At 38.7% G+C, this 12138-nt stretch overlaps 1 protein-coding gene across 1 annotated transcript; it reads right to left on the bottom strand.

The window, feature by feature from the left end:
• Window positions 1–362: 362 nt before the first annotated feature.
• Window positions 363–10353, bottom strand: nfu1 (NFU1 iron-sulfur cluster scaffold homolog (S. cerevisiae)). The gene is made up of 8 exons (XM_036578501.1): window positions 10229–10353; window positions 8820–8920; window positions 7690–7825; window positions 5962–6028; window positions 5764–5881; window positions 4107–4170; window positions 3191–3365; window positions 363–989 (listed from the first exon to the last, which is right to left on the bottom strand). The coding sequence occupies exons 1-8, from the start codon at window positions 10285–10287 to the stop codon at window positions 945–947; spliced, it is 765 nt and encodes a 254-aa protein (XP_036434394.1). The 5' UTR covers window positions 10288–10353; the 3' UTR covers window positions 363–944.
• Window positions 10354–12138: the final 1785 nt, after the last annotated feature.

The raw sequence follows: 12138 nt of genomic DNA, 5'->3' as shown, positions 1-12138 counted from the left end.
AATAAAATGTGCAGAAGTGTGTTCTCTGTAGAGTGTCAGGCTCCAGTACTTGCAGGTCAAAACACTGCAGACTTCAGCCTCATTAAACACACCTGATTCAGCTCATCGGCTAATTAGCGAGGCCTTCATGAACTGAATTCAGAGCAGTAGATGAGGGTAAACGCTAATCTTCACAGCACTTTGGCCCAGAAGGTCCCCAGTTTGACATGGCTGCTGTAGAAGATGTGTTAACGTAAAAAAGTAAAGATTTGATGATGGGCACTCAAACTTTAGCATGTGACTGCATGAGGCCTTTAGAATAAAGTGTGACCTATTAAAAGTGATGTATATTTAATGAAAAATCTGACAGGAATGAGAACAAATGTATCAATATTTCTGCGCATTGTTTTATTTTTGCTCTTAATACACACACTCTACAATTATACAATGAAATAAAAGATTGTTGCGAGAAAACATACAGGTGGATGCCCATCATCCCCTGTTTTATTTGTGCGTCTTGAGTTATTGCCAGAAATATCAAGCAGAACCCTGAAAGTGCTATAAATATGAGAAGTGCACAATACTGCCATGAGAGGCATTCACACAGCTAATACAGTATAACGACACAAAAGGAAATTCAAATGTTTTCAACAACAAAAATGAAAAAAACTCTTTCTTGTGTGATTTTGGGGGGTAAAACAATGAATATTATCACAGAAGCAGAAATCCCATAATGATCTGTTAAAACAGCATTTATATCAGGTTTTACTGCGTGTTCTTTATGAACCTATAAAACATCAGCTCTGTCCACGCTCTGCTTAAGTAAGTGGTTCCTACTCTGCCCCCAATAATGTCCCACTGCAATCCACCGGAGTGCTGTTCTCAGTTCTTCTTCTACTTCACTGGACAGCACTGAGAGAAGGGGTCCACTGTAGTCCAGATGAAAGATTTCTGCTGACTAACACTCATTGCTGGGCTTCCTGTTCCACTCCCTCGTCCTCATCCTTCACCTGCGAAGAAGCGTAGATATCAGGAGGAAGGCAAGAACACAATCTGACCACTTCAAAACCTTCAAACCTCGTTTCATTGACATGATGCATCGGCCGTAAATCAATGTACACAGTTTTCCCCATCACACCAAACGTGGCCAGTTTAGTGTCTGAAGTCTGATTTAGTTGAAGTAGAATTGTGTAAACTCTCCGTAAAGTCTGTGAAGTCCATTTGAGATCAAACTGCTGTGGCTCGAGGGAAATATATGCTTTAAGTTTGCTGTTTTCAAGATTTTAAAGGGTTGGGGTTTAAAGCTTCCTTTACTTGTTAGCTACATTAGCCTCCAGTGCAGAACTAACAAAGCACATGTTGTACACCAATCATTACAGACCGTCGTTTCCAGGGGTGGATTTAGTAATCCTGAGGCTGTGGGCAAAAGACAAGCAAGGAGCTCCCTGGATGCACATTTTTAAATTAGTTGAGGCTCTGAGCTTGGCGCAACCATTTACACTGCAAAAATGACATCTAGTCACTATATCAAATATTTCTCATTTTGGGATTGGTGTGAGAATACTGTAAGATTATTTAACTTATTTCTAGACATCTTTTACTTTGTAATTTTAAGTGAAATTTGCTCAAAATACTGGCGGATTATTTTGCTAGTTTTAAAATAATGTGTCTGAAACAAGCAAAACTATCCATCAATGTAGTGACATAATTTAGTACAGAGTAACATAGAAAGTACAGATTGCATTTTACTGGAAATAATTACAAGTAATAGATAATAAGTAATAGATAATAAGTGACCTAATGATGACAATTTGAGAAAAGTAATTAGTAATTTATAATTGATTACTGTTTTAAATAATAACCCCAACATTGGAGCTATCTACATTAACATTAATGCTAGCATCATTTGTGGCCGCTGAGCCTGCATAACACACTGTTCTGAATAGAAACATGAGGTTAGCTTTTGGAGTGAAACAACAAACTTTTTGCTTTCCTCTTTATTTTTGCATTTCTCTGCTGCACTTGGATGCCTTAATCAGATTTGCCCACTTACCACCTAGAAGAACCTCCTCTCCATGAAGTAGATTATCGCTTAATTGCCTTGTTTATACCACTAACAATATGGAATAATACATTTTAGCCATGACCGAAAATTACATTACTGAAAATAATCACTATAGTCACTATAAATAACAGCTGTTTTTAAGATGTATACATATGTTTCAGATTAAGTTACTTTTAAACAGACTGGAGCCTCTAACCAAACTTTTACAGTGACCTGTGGTAGATTATAGAGCTCAGACATGTTTTTGTTTTTTAAATATGAGAATGAGTAAATGAGTGTGACAATTTGAATATTTAGACTCATCCCTAACACACATCTGGCTGTAGGCCCGGGCAATATTTACTTGTGAAATGAAAATAAGGATTATTGATTATATCATCCCCTCCCACCAACCCCCTACAAACACACATACGGTCTGCGGCAGCTTAGACCTAGTTTCTATGCCATCTCGATATATTATCTATCTATTAATGAGATCACATAAAATAATATTGTGTAACAACATCTTTTGGTAATAAATTATTTCACCTCTCATTCTGACAGCTGTGACTGCAAACTCAAGCATTCAAGAGTTGCAGTGCGGGTGGGTCAATCATGCTATTTCTTGTTTTTAAACACATGTAAGGGAGTTTCAAGGCCACGCCCACACACTTTAAACAAATAAACAGAGACACTTAAACTAAACAGAAAACGCTGGGAATTTTGCTCGGATGGTCTGTCCCACTCTGGGAAACCCGCCGCAGAGACAGTGGGGAATCTATTCTAGTGTAGGCTAGGGGCTTAGTAATATCCTGATTATTAATAATTCACTGTTTTGACAGTAAAAGAGAATACGTGGATGTTATTTAATATAATTTAGTAAGCTGTTTAATATTAAACTATTGCTCTCTAGTTGTGCATCAGTTTTCTTTCCGATAGACAATGAGAGCAATAGCTCCCACGTCATTGGGTCACTAGTATAAAGTCTGATTACACATATTGTGTAAATTTGACTTTTGACTGAACCACTGCCTTAAAAACATCCCCCCAAAAAAAGCTAGTCCATTAGCAATCTATGCAAATGAAATGCAAACTGGTCCCCACTACTTCTAAATCACTGACGTGTTAGTTGTTTTTGGTCAAGCCTTTCATTAAAAGGGGTCTTACCTGTTCCACTCCCTCCACCTCAGGGACGTAGAACTGCAGCATGTTCTGGATGCCGCTCTTCAGCGTGATGATGGAGCTCGGGCAGCTGGTGCACGAGCCCTGAAGCTTCAGCTTCACGATGCCATCCTCAAAGCCCCGATACAGCACGTCCCCACCGTCCTCCTGCACCGTGGGTCTGAGAGGAAAGCAGCAAAAAATGTTTCTAATCAGTTCAGATGTTCTTTTAAAGTGCACCCTTTAATTAATTCAGCTATAGAAACGTGTAATTGCACAGAATGTGCAGAAGAACATTTTGTAACGTGGGTGGTGCTTCGGGACCCTTCCTTAATTGGATGAATCCGATGATTGTGAGTGTGTTGAAAGAGAATTCAAAAGAGAACTCAAAACTTGCTGAAGGACGTGCCTTTTATGCATGTGAGTCAATTATCTACTAAACTTCATATCTTTATCAGTATAATGTTGATTTTGCATTTGAGACCCAAACACTGAGCTGGATCTCGTTTCTGAACCTGTGAATGTGGCGTTAATACGTAAAAGACGTACGACGTGGTCTAAAAAAAACCTCCCACCAAATCCAACCAGACACCTCCGACTTTTATATTATAATTTCAGGCTTTACAGGGAGACTCGCAGCAGCTCACACACACCATGTTTTAGCTTGTTATTTATTCACTTTCAATCATAAAACAAATCTTTATCTGAATCTCCAGCTTTATATACATTTTATTAGTCAAAACAGAGGTTTGTGGAGCTGATGTTGGTGTTTATTGGCTGACCTCTGACAATTCAAGCACAAATCGAATTACTTAATTTAACTGCCAATAATTATAGAACATGCCAGTCCCTTCTTAGCAAGTTTCATCACATGTAAACAGTATAAGTAAGTCAGTAAGTCAGTAGGTGAGTGTAACGGTACCTAATCCGTGTCTCCAGCAACTCTTTGATCATAGCAACGACCTCATCATCATCATCTGAGGGAGCTGCAGAACAAAGTTCTTAGTGTTACTTATTAAAAAAGAAAAGGTTTAGATAAAATTCAGGCTTTATTATGGCTGCTACTACTGTTTTTAGCTATAACTGTAGTCTCACAGGGTCAAATGTGATCTTCTAATGAACATCTGTGGAAAACCATGAGATATTTTGGGCTAAATGTGGGTGTGAATGTAGATATTAGGGAGGGAACAAAGTCAAATTTTTGAACCAACCTAATGCCTCGTGAAGGTGCAGCTCAAAATATAGCGTGATGTTGTGCTCATCAACATTGTCTGACAGACAAGCCTGTCGTTAGCCCGTGGATGTGACATAAGTTAGCACGACTGAAAAGTCCCCAAAAACTCTTGATTAAGCATGTTTTGCTTATGTTATCGATTGCAGTCCAGACGTTAAAGAAGTATGGACTACAGGACTTTGTGGTGGGTTTTAGAGGGGGTGTACCACTCGGCAAGTTTAACAAGTTGTCCCCAGACATATATTCCTGTTACAAGATCACGACTTGGCCCTGTGAGACAACTATACTAGATGCTACTTGGCTGGGCTACCACTACCCGTTGAGCTATATACTTGACTAGCTTATAGCTCCACTAGAAAACTAAATAAAGAAACTCTGGACACAAAACTGCCTTGGCTGACTGACTACTTTTGGTATAAGAGCAAATCTGTAAATCGGAATGGTGGCCAAACTACTCCTTTAAAGTGGAACGTCAACCCAAATGCTAATGTGGCCTGGCACAGATTAAAGCTAGCTCATAACATAAAGCTTTCTTTAAACAAGCGTCCACTTTATTGTTCCAAAAAATCTACCTTTGAGATGTAAACACAGTAATTTAAGGATGTGAAATGTTTCATTTTAGACAAACTTACAGACTCAGATTTCTTTACAGTGGTGGTGATAGGAACCAGGGGTCACAATGTGTACAATACAAATATAATCATTTTATTTACGGTTCAAAATCAGAGAACCTTTGGGTTCTCCTTTGGGTTGTTTGTAACAATTTCATATAACAACTTTCTGTGAAGGAGCTTTTACAGGCATTAAACTCTGGTTCCTATCACCAACACTGCTAATTCTGACTGTAAATTTCTCTAGAATGGAGCATTTTGCATGCAAAAATTGTACATTTTGCATAAAAAAGTTAACATTTTGCACCAATAAATAAAAATCACTATACATTCAACACTGAATGACTTCACCAATTAAACAAGTAGAAATTCTGGCTACGTTCACATTACCATTTTTTTGCCATAATGTGACTCAGATCTGATGTTTTCAGGGCTGTGTGGACATGCAGGTCTGATCTTTTCAAATCTGACCTGAGCCACTGTCATATGTGGTCCTAGATCAGATACGTATCCGATTTGTGGCCATGCAATCTTAACGTGAAGCTCAGATCGGAATTCATGTGCTTATTTTCCACTGCGCGTGCGCCATTATTCAGCGTTACCATGGCAGCAGCGCTGAACAGACGTTAAGGCCTGTTAAAGCCTGTAACATCTGTGGAATTCCTTTTAACTAATAAGACTCTCTGACTTCATAAACACACTTAATAAAAACATTAATGTCAATCTCATGATACCAGTGTCTGCACTTGGAGCTGCATCCTCATTAACAACAGGAAGTCCAGAAGTGAAGAAGTCCATAATGGTAGCAAAAACGTCCGGCTTGATCACCTTCCACTCCATATCTGCGTTCGTCTGTTGTCAGATGTCCTACAGTTAGTCGTTTATACATGGTCATCTTTTATTACAACGTAGTTTAGGTGACCTTTTCCTACCCTGGTGATGGTGATGAAGTCTGGACCCAGGAAGACGCTTTTCACTCCATCAATTCTGAACAGCTGTCTGCAGATAGGATCACATACTGAGAAGTAAAGCTTGACTCCTGACTTGACTTGACTACAATGAACAATTAGTACCCTGTTTTTTTGTTTATGTATTTATTTAAAACACAATATTCTCCCTAATTTTGTTTATCTATAACAAGACACCATAAAGCCTGAGCGGTGCTTCCACCACATCACACGGGGCACCGGCGCATCTTTCAGAATTGCTTCTAAGGCAACGTCATTAGAAAGGAGGAGAATGTTAATTGTTGGTTCTGTCAGCTAACAGATGCCTGCATTGACTAGCATTGCACTAAGTGATGAGGGGAGAGGATGGACCATCCTGCCCACCAAAAGAGAGGAAGCCCACTTATTCTGTCTTGGCACCCAGTCCTCTAAAGTCCTCCAAAGACCTCTACCTGTATATTAGCATACGTGCATATTTTGCTGATCATTAATTACAATAATGACTCCTTTTACTCTAAGCTGCTGCTGACCTCTAACTATACTTAAACAAATACAAACATAAAAAATATTAAGATATCACAACAATAATAAAATAATAAGAAAAGGTAACATCTGACTTGTGGGTCCACCCTTTGGTCGGAGTGTGAAGATATGTGACATCAGTAGATGTTTTAGTGCGCTTAAGTTAAACAGTGATACAAATTCACCAGCATTACCAGCTGCATTAGCTTATGTGCTAGCAATAACTGAAAAATAACTAAAATAACTAATAACTAAAAATAATTTTTAGCATGAAACACACCACTTTTGGCAGAACTACTTTTTTTGGTGGAAGAAACTACCAATAAACATATATTTGAAAGAATACTCAGGGCTCATTTGCTTTACTTTTTCCCTTACAATCTAAGAAGAAAAGGTACTATCACTGGGGTGGTACCCCTTGTGTCCTCTTGTCACTGGGGCGGTACCCTCAAGGGTATCTCTTCAGTTAGGGAGCATGATTGTACCATAATCCATTCCAATTATACCTTTGAAGTCATACTGGCTCCACACACCCCGTCTCATCTCCCGGCTTTTTATTTTATTGTTCTGTTTTAAAACTTTAGATTGAAAAGGTACAATTATGTACTTTTCACCTGGATAAACTTATTTAAGGTTCACAGTTGGACCCTAAAACCACTGATGTACCTCTGAAGGTACATTTACATTGTTTGTACCTTGATGAACAAGAAATGGACCTGTACAGTTCAGTTTGTACAAAAGCAATAACAATAAAAGGTTATGTATTATCACGAATAACATCACAGCTCTGATGTCCACTCATCTTTAGCCCACGTTTGAGACCAAATCAGAGCGGGAATGTTATTTATTTATGAACACATTTAATCTCATTTTCAGTGCTGAAATTAGGCCTCGGCAATATAACAATAATGCTATTGTGATTAATTCTAAAAAAATATGATATGCTTTTCTTATCAAATCATAGGTATCGTCGCTACTTCTGGAACACTGAGCATCAGCATGTTTCATTACAAAAAGTGCATCATTACGTCTTTTTAACTGGATTTAGTGCAGTGCAGTATGTAATACGTCAGATAACATCATCTGGACTCTGATAATAGTTGTTGATAATTCTTTCTAAATGTGGCATCACTGGTTCTTTTTGGCCTTTCCAACTTATTAATGTTAAAGTATCCTGCAAGAGGTCATCACCTGGCCAGCGGAGAGCAGAAGGCATCTCTGGGAGACGCAAAGTCCATCGTCCCCATCTCCAACACATTACGGCCAGGAAGGAACTTCAGACTGTTTGGGTTTGGAGTGTCTTGAGTCTGAATGAACATGTTCCTCACTAAACACAGAGAAAGACAGATACTATTTCGTTTTCACTCCAGCAGGATAATGACTGGCACTGCAATAATAACAATAATAATAATAATAATAATAGTAATAATACTATCTTTACAGAAATTAATTTCTGTAAAGTGAATAAAACACTTCTTTTTGCACACTACACATGCCAAATATATGTGACTTTTCTTTAAGGGCAATAATAATAATAAATATAACAACAACAACAATATTTGTGAACAAGTATAAAGTAACATGCAACATTCAGAACATTTACTGATTAACAAAATTAAACAACAGACAAAGTACAAGACACAGATCTACAGCCCATCAAATCAATAATAAAGACTGACCACTTCTCCTACACCAGAGGCGTCAAACTCAGCTTCTAAAAGGGCCACATAAAAAAATCTCAACAAGTCTGACGGCCAGACAGCGTTTACACTTTAATACGCCGAACGTCAACAGCAAAATATAGTCACTTGTACTGAACCTTCAAATATTACATGTAAGTACTTGATGTATTTAGGCTACATTAGCTACAGATACCCGTTAAATCTCTTTAAATGTCCCCAGGATGTAGATCTTTCAAACCTACCTGTGTGTTTGGTCTCGACACCTGATATCTTTTCTTTCTGCAGGTTCATTCATTCTTGGGATCAGTTTCCTGAGCTGCTGAGTATTTATAGTGTTTATGGAGTTTATGTTGGTTGGTTTGAAGCTAAAACACAGCTGGTGTGTTTACTGATACCACTTTGCAAATGGGTAGAAAACTGCTGTCCCATAGATTGTTGGTGGGAGTGGGGTGTCAGCGCGGATTGTAGTGCTGCTGATTGTGAAATGGGCTAATATTAACAGAAAATCTAAATAATTTCGAGGGCCGGATTGGATTGTGCCACGGCTTGATCCGGCCCCCACCCACTTGGGTCCTGAAACCAAGGGAGCACAAAGTTCAGACTGCACTGAATTACATATGCCTCACTCTGGGCACTTACCAAACATGGGTGTTGTTGCCTGTGGCCATGTCCTCATAAGCAGTGTGTTGAAGGGAGGCCTGCTGAGCACCACTGCATGATAACCACACGCAGGATTTCTCCTGTGAACAACACGGAGCAAGTAAGCAACAACCTTCACGTCTCAGTTACAAAGAACTCCACCGTAAGGAATCGAATGATTACTAGCTACTGTTTTCTTATTTAGTGCACTACCCTTCATCTTCGATAGACCAGCTTATACCTACCTGAAGTTAATGCCTTATGCAAATTTTCCGTTCCACCTTAAATGGTGCCTGAGATGCCAGAATGTAACTGCTGCACCATTTAAGGTGGAACGGAAAATTCTAATAAGAAGCTGGAGAACAGGAAGCTGACTTCAGGGTTGTGCCTTCAGCTACCTTAGATATGGATAAAGAGGTTCACCAGGTGGCTTACGACTGCAGTTTAACTTAATCCAACCAGGATTCCCCACAATGCTTCTCCATTTGGACAAACCTGACCTGTGGCTTAAAGGAGAACTCCACTAAGTTTTCAAAATTTCTGCATACTTAAACGGTTTAGATGTCAACATGGTCACTCAGAGTGGTTTGGTGTGAAATGCTTCATTCTGGAGAAACTTAAGACTCAGAACTGTGTACAGTGGAGGTGTCCACCTTTAAATGTTCCCCCACAGAAAGTTATTATATGAAATAGTCATTAAAACACGCTTATATCTGAGACATTGTTCTGTGAGAAAGTTTTGGTCTAAAAAGCATTTTATCTATTCGTGGTGAAGAGATCCATGAAGGGTGTTCTAATGCAAAACAGTCCCCAAAGAATTTTTTTTTTTCTCAGATTGAACACTATTTCATCATCATCAACATCACATATAATAGCTCAGAAGGCACGTGTAGGTTCACTGGTGGTTTTTGATAGTAAGTAAAACTGTAATATTTAGACTGTAGACATCTGGTTTCTATCACCACCACTGTAAAGAAATCGGAGTCTGTATGTTTCTCTGCTAACGCACCATTTTACATCGAACCACTCCAGAAAAAACCGTGTATATTTCAACCACTGACTTATACAACAAATTCGAAAAATCGGTGGAATTCCCCTTTAAGTGATCTGCCTAACTGAGAAATCCTGCTTTGCAGCTTTGTGGTAAAATTCTGTCTGGTGTGAAGAGGAGCACAGGAGACAGAGCAGTGCAGGGGTCTACAGGAGCTGCAGTGCTGTCTGTCTGTCTGTCTCTCTCTCTCTCACTGAGATCATAAACACAAATCCAGTGAAGTAAACAGAGCCGCCAGGACTCACTGCGTCACTCAGAGCCGCGCAGTGCGGCGCTGTGAAGCCGCTCTCACAGCCTCACAGTCAGAACCGCACATCTAACTCTCTCTCACCGGTCAGAGGAATAATGTCAGACTCACTGTGCTGTCAGGAGCGGACAGAGGCGACGCAGAGCTCCGGCTCTCCTGTACGCCGCCATGATTGTAAGGGCAAAATGGACGTTACATGCGCAGTTTGTCTACCGAGCAGAACAGTAACTGTAGGATACAAAAACATTACGGCCCTCTAGTGGCCACCGTACCACACTGCACCACACAGCACCGTCAGACAGTGGAATTATTAATGAAGTTCAGACAAGATTTACAGCAGCCTTTTAGTGTCTTACTGACTGTACTGACCCCATATTCAACAACAACAGCAATTTTAGTAGTAGTAATAATAATAATAATACAGGCTTATTGATTATTTCCGAAATTCTGAAATTCTTAAAAGGAAAATGGCATTAATGATAATAAAATTACCACAACTACTATTTAAATCCATCCATCCATCATCTAAACCGCTTATCCTTCTGGGTCGCGGTGGGGTGCTGGAGCCTATCCCAGCTGTCATTGGGCGGAAGGCAGGATACACCCTAGACAGGTCGCCAGTCCATCGCAGGGCAGACATACACATTCACACACACACACACTACTATTTAAATCAACAATGTTTTTTCATTACCTTTTAGTATTTTATTTTAATAAAAGGAAATTAAATAAATATTTATACAACGGTGCAAAATACTACTACTACTACTACTAATAATAATAATAATAGTTACTAATAAGAACAACAAATGTAATAATATCAACAATGTGAAACGTCTTTAGCTTTTCTTAGACGTAAAGAATATTTGTTTATCCGAGATATTATTCAAAAATGTAAATATTCAACAGCAGCTGCCCTAACAAGATTATTATTATTATTATTATTATGATAAAATACGTATTAAATTAAAAAAATATATAATTAATGATAAAATACTGAAATTACTACTACTATAATAAATCATAAATACATATTACATAGAAATTTCAATCATTAATGACATCATATAAAAGAACGAAATCACTACTAGTAATGCTATAGTTACTGTAAGATATACCTCGTCCTACACCATATATAGATCACACTCCCACTGCCGACTCTATTAGATTATACAGTGTGATGTTCATGCAGTAAAAATAATGACACAAAAATGAGAAAAACTACAACGCACTGACCGTCATTCATGGAAGCGCGAAATGAGGTACGAACTACTCTGCGCCTGAGTAAAATCAAGCCCCGCCTTCCAGCGCCTCATTTACATATCATTTACGTGAAGCTGTTTCAGTTGGGAGCCAATAAAACGAGGGCATTCAGCGACTCGTGAGCCAATGGCTGTGCTCGCAGGCGGAGTTTGAGTGCACAGCTCCCCCTACTGACCGAACTTCAAATAATAAAATGTGAAATAAACAAAACGTATCAGCTTTTTGGATGATAGAATGATGTGACTGTGCAGTGTAGATTGTTTTCCTACAATAACAGACCAACGCTGTGTTACTGCAGTGTATGAGATGCTTCGGCACTACACATTTAAAAAAAGATGGTTCTTCAGAGGTTCTTTAGTAAAGACAATGGTTCTATTTAGAACCGTTTCATGCTTAAATGGTTCTTTTCATGATGAAATGGTTCTTCAGGTTGATGGAGAATGTGTTGCATATGGTTCTATATAGAACCTTTTTTTGAAAATGGCTCCATACAACACCAAAAAGGGTTCTTCCATTGTTGCAATATCAAGCTAGCAACAGAAGAACCCTTTTTGATGCTATATAGAACCATTTTCATGGTCCCATCATTTCCTTTCAGAACAAAGAACAACCGCAGCATTTGTTTATACCAATGTGCAAGTAAAATAAGGACATCTAAATTTGGCATGGATTGCCATGTAAACAAATTATTAGTATTGTTACTTCAATTTGTATTACTACATTTCCATTATCCCATTTATATGATTAATAGTTTTGGA

This window comes from Colossoma macropomum, unplaced genomic scaffold, assembly GCF_904425465.1.
Source record: "Colossoma macropomum unplaced genomic scaffold, Colossoma_macropomum, whole genome shotgun sequence".
Taxonomy (NCBI): domain Eukaryota; kingdom Metazoa; phylum Chordata; class Actinopteri; order Characiformes; family Serrasalmidae; genus Colossoma; species Colossoma macropomum.
This window is presented reverse-complemented; position numbering and strand designations above follow the sequence as displayed.

Excerpts from the sequence above, each read along its gene's own strand:
- nfu1 (XM_036578501.1), bottom strand. The coding sequence starts at position 10,287 with ATGGCGGCGTACAGGAGAGCCGGAGCTCTGCGTCGCCTCTGTCCGCTC. Across the intron at positions 6,029-7,689 it reads TTCTGCTCTCCGCTGGCCAG|ACAGCTGTTCAGAATTGATG; the intron begins GTGATGACCTCT and ends TCCTATCTGCAG. Across the intron at positions 5,882-5,961 it reads ACTTCATCACCATCACCAGG|ACGAACGCAGATATGGAGTG; the intron begins GTAGGAAAAGGT and ends ATCTGACAACAG.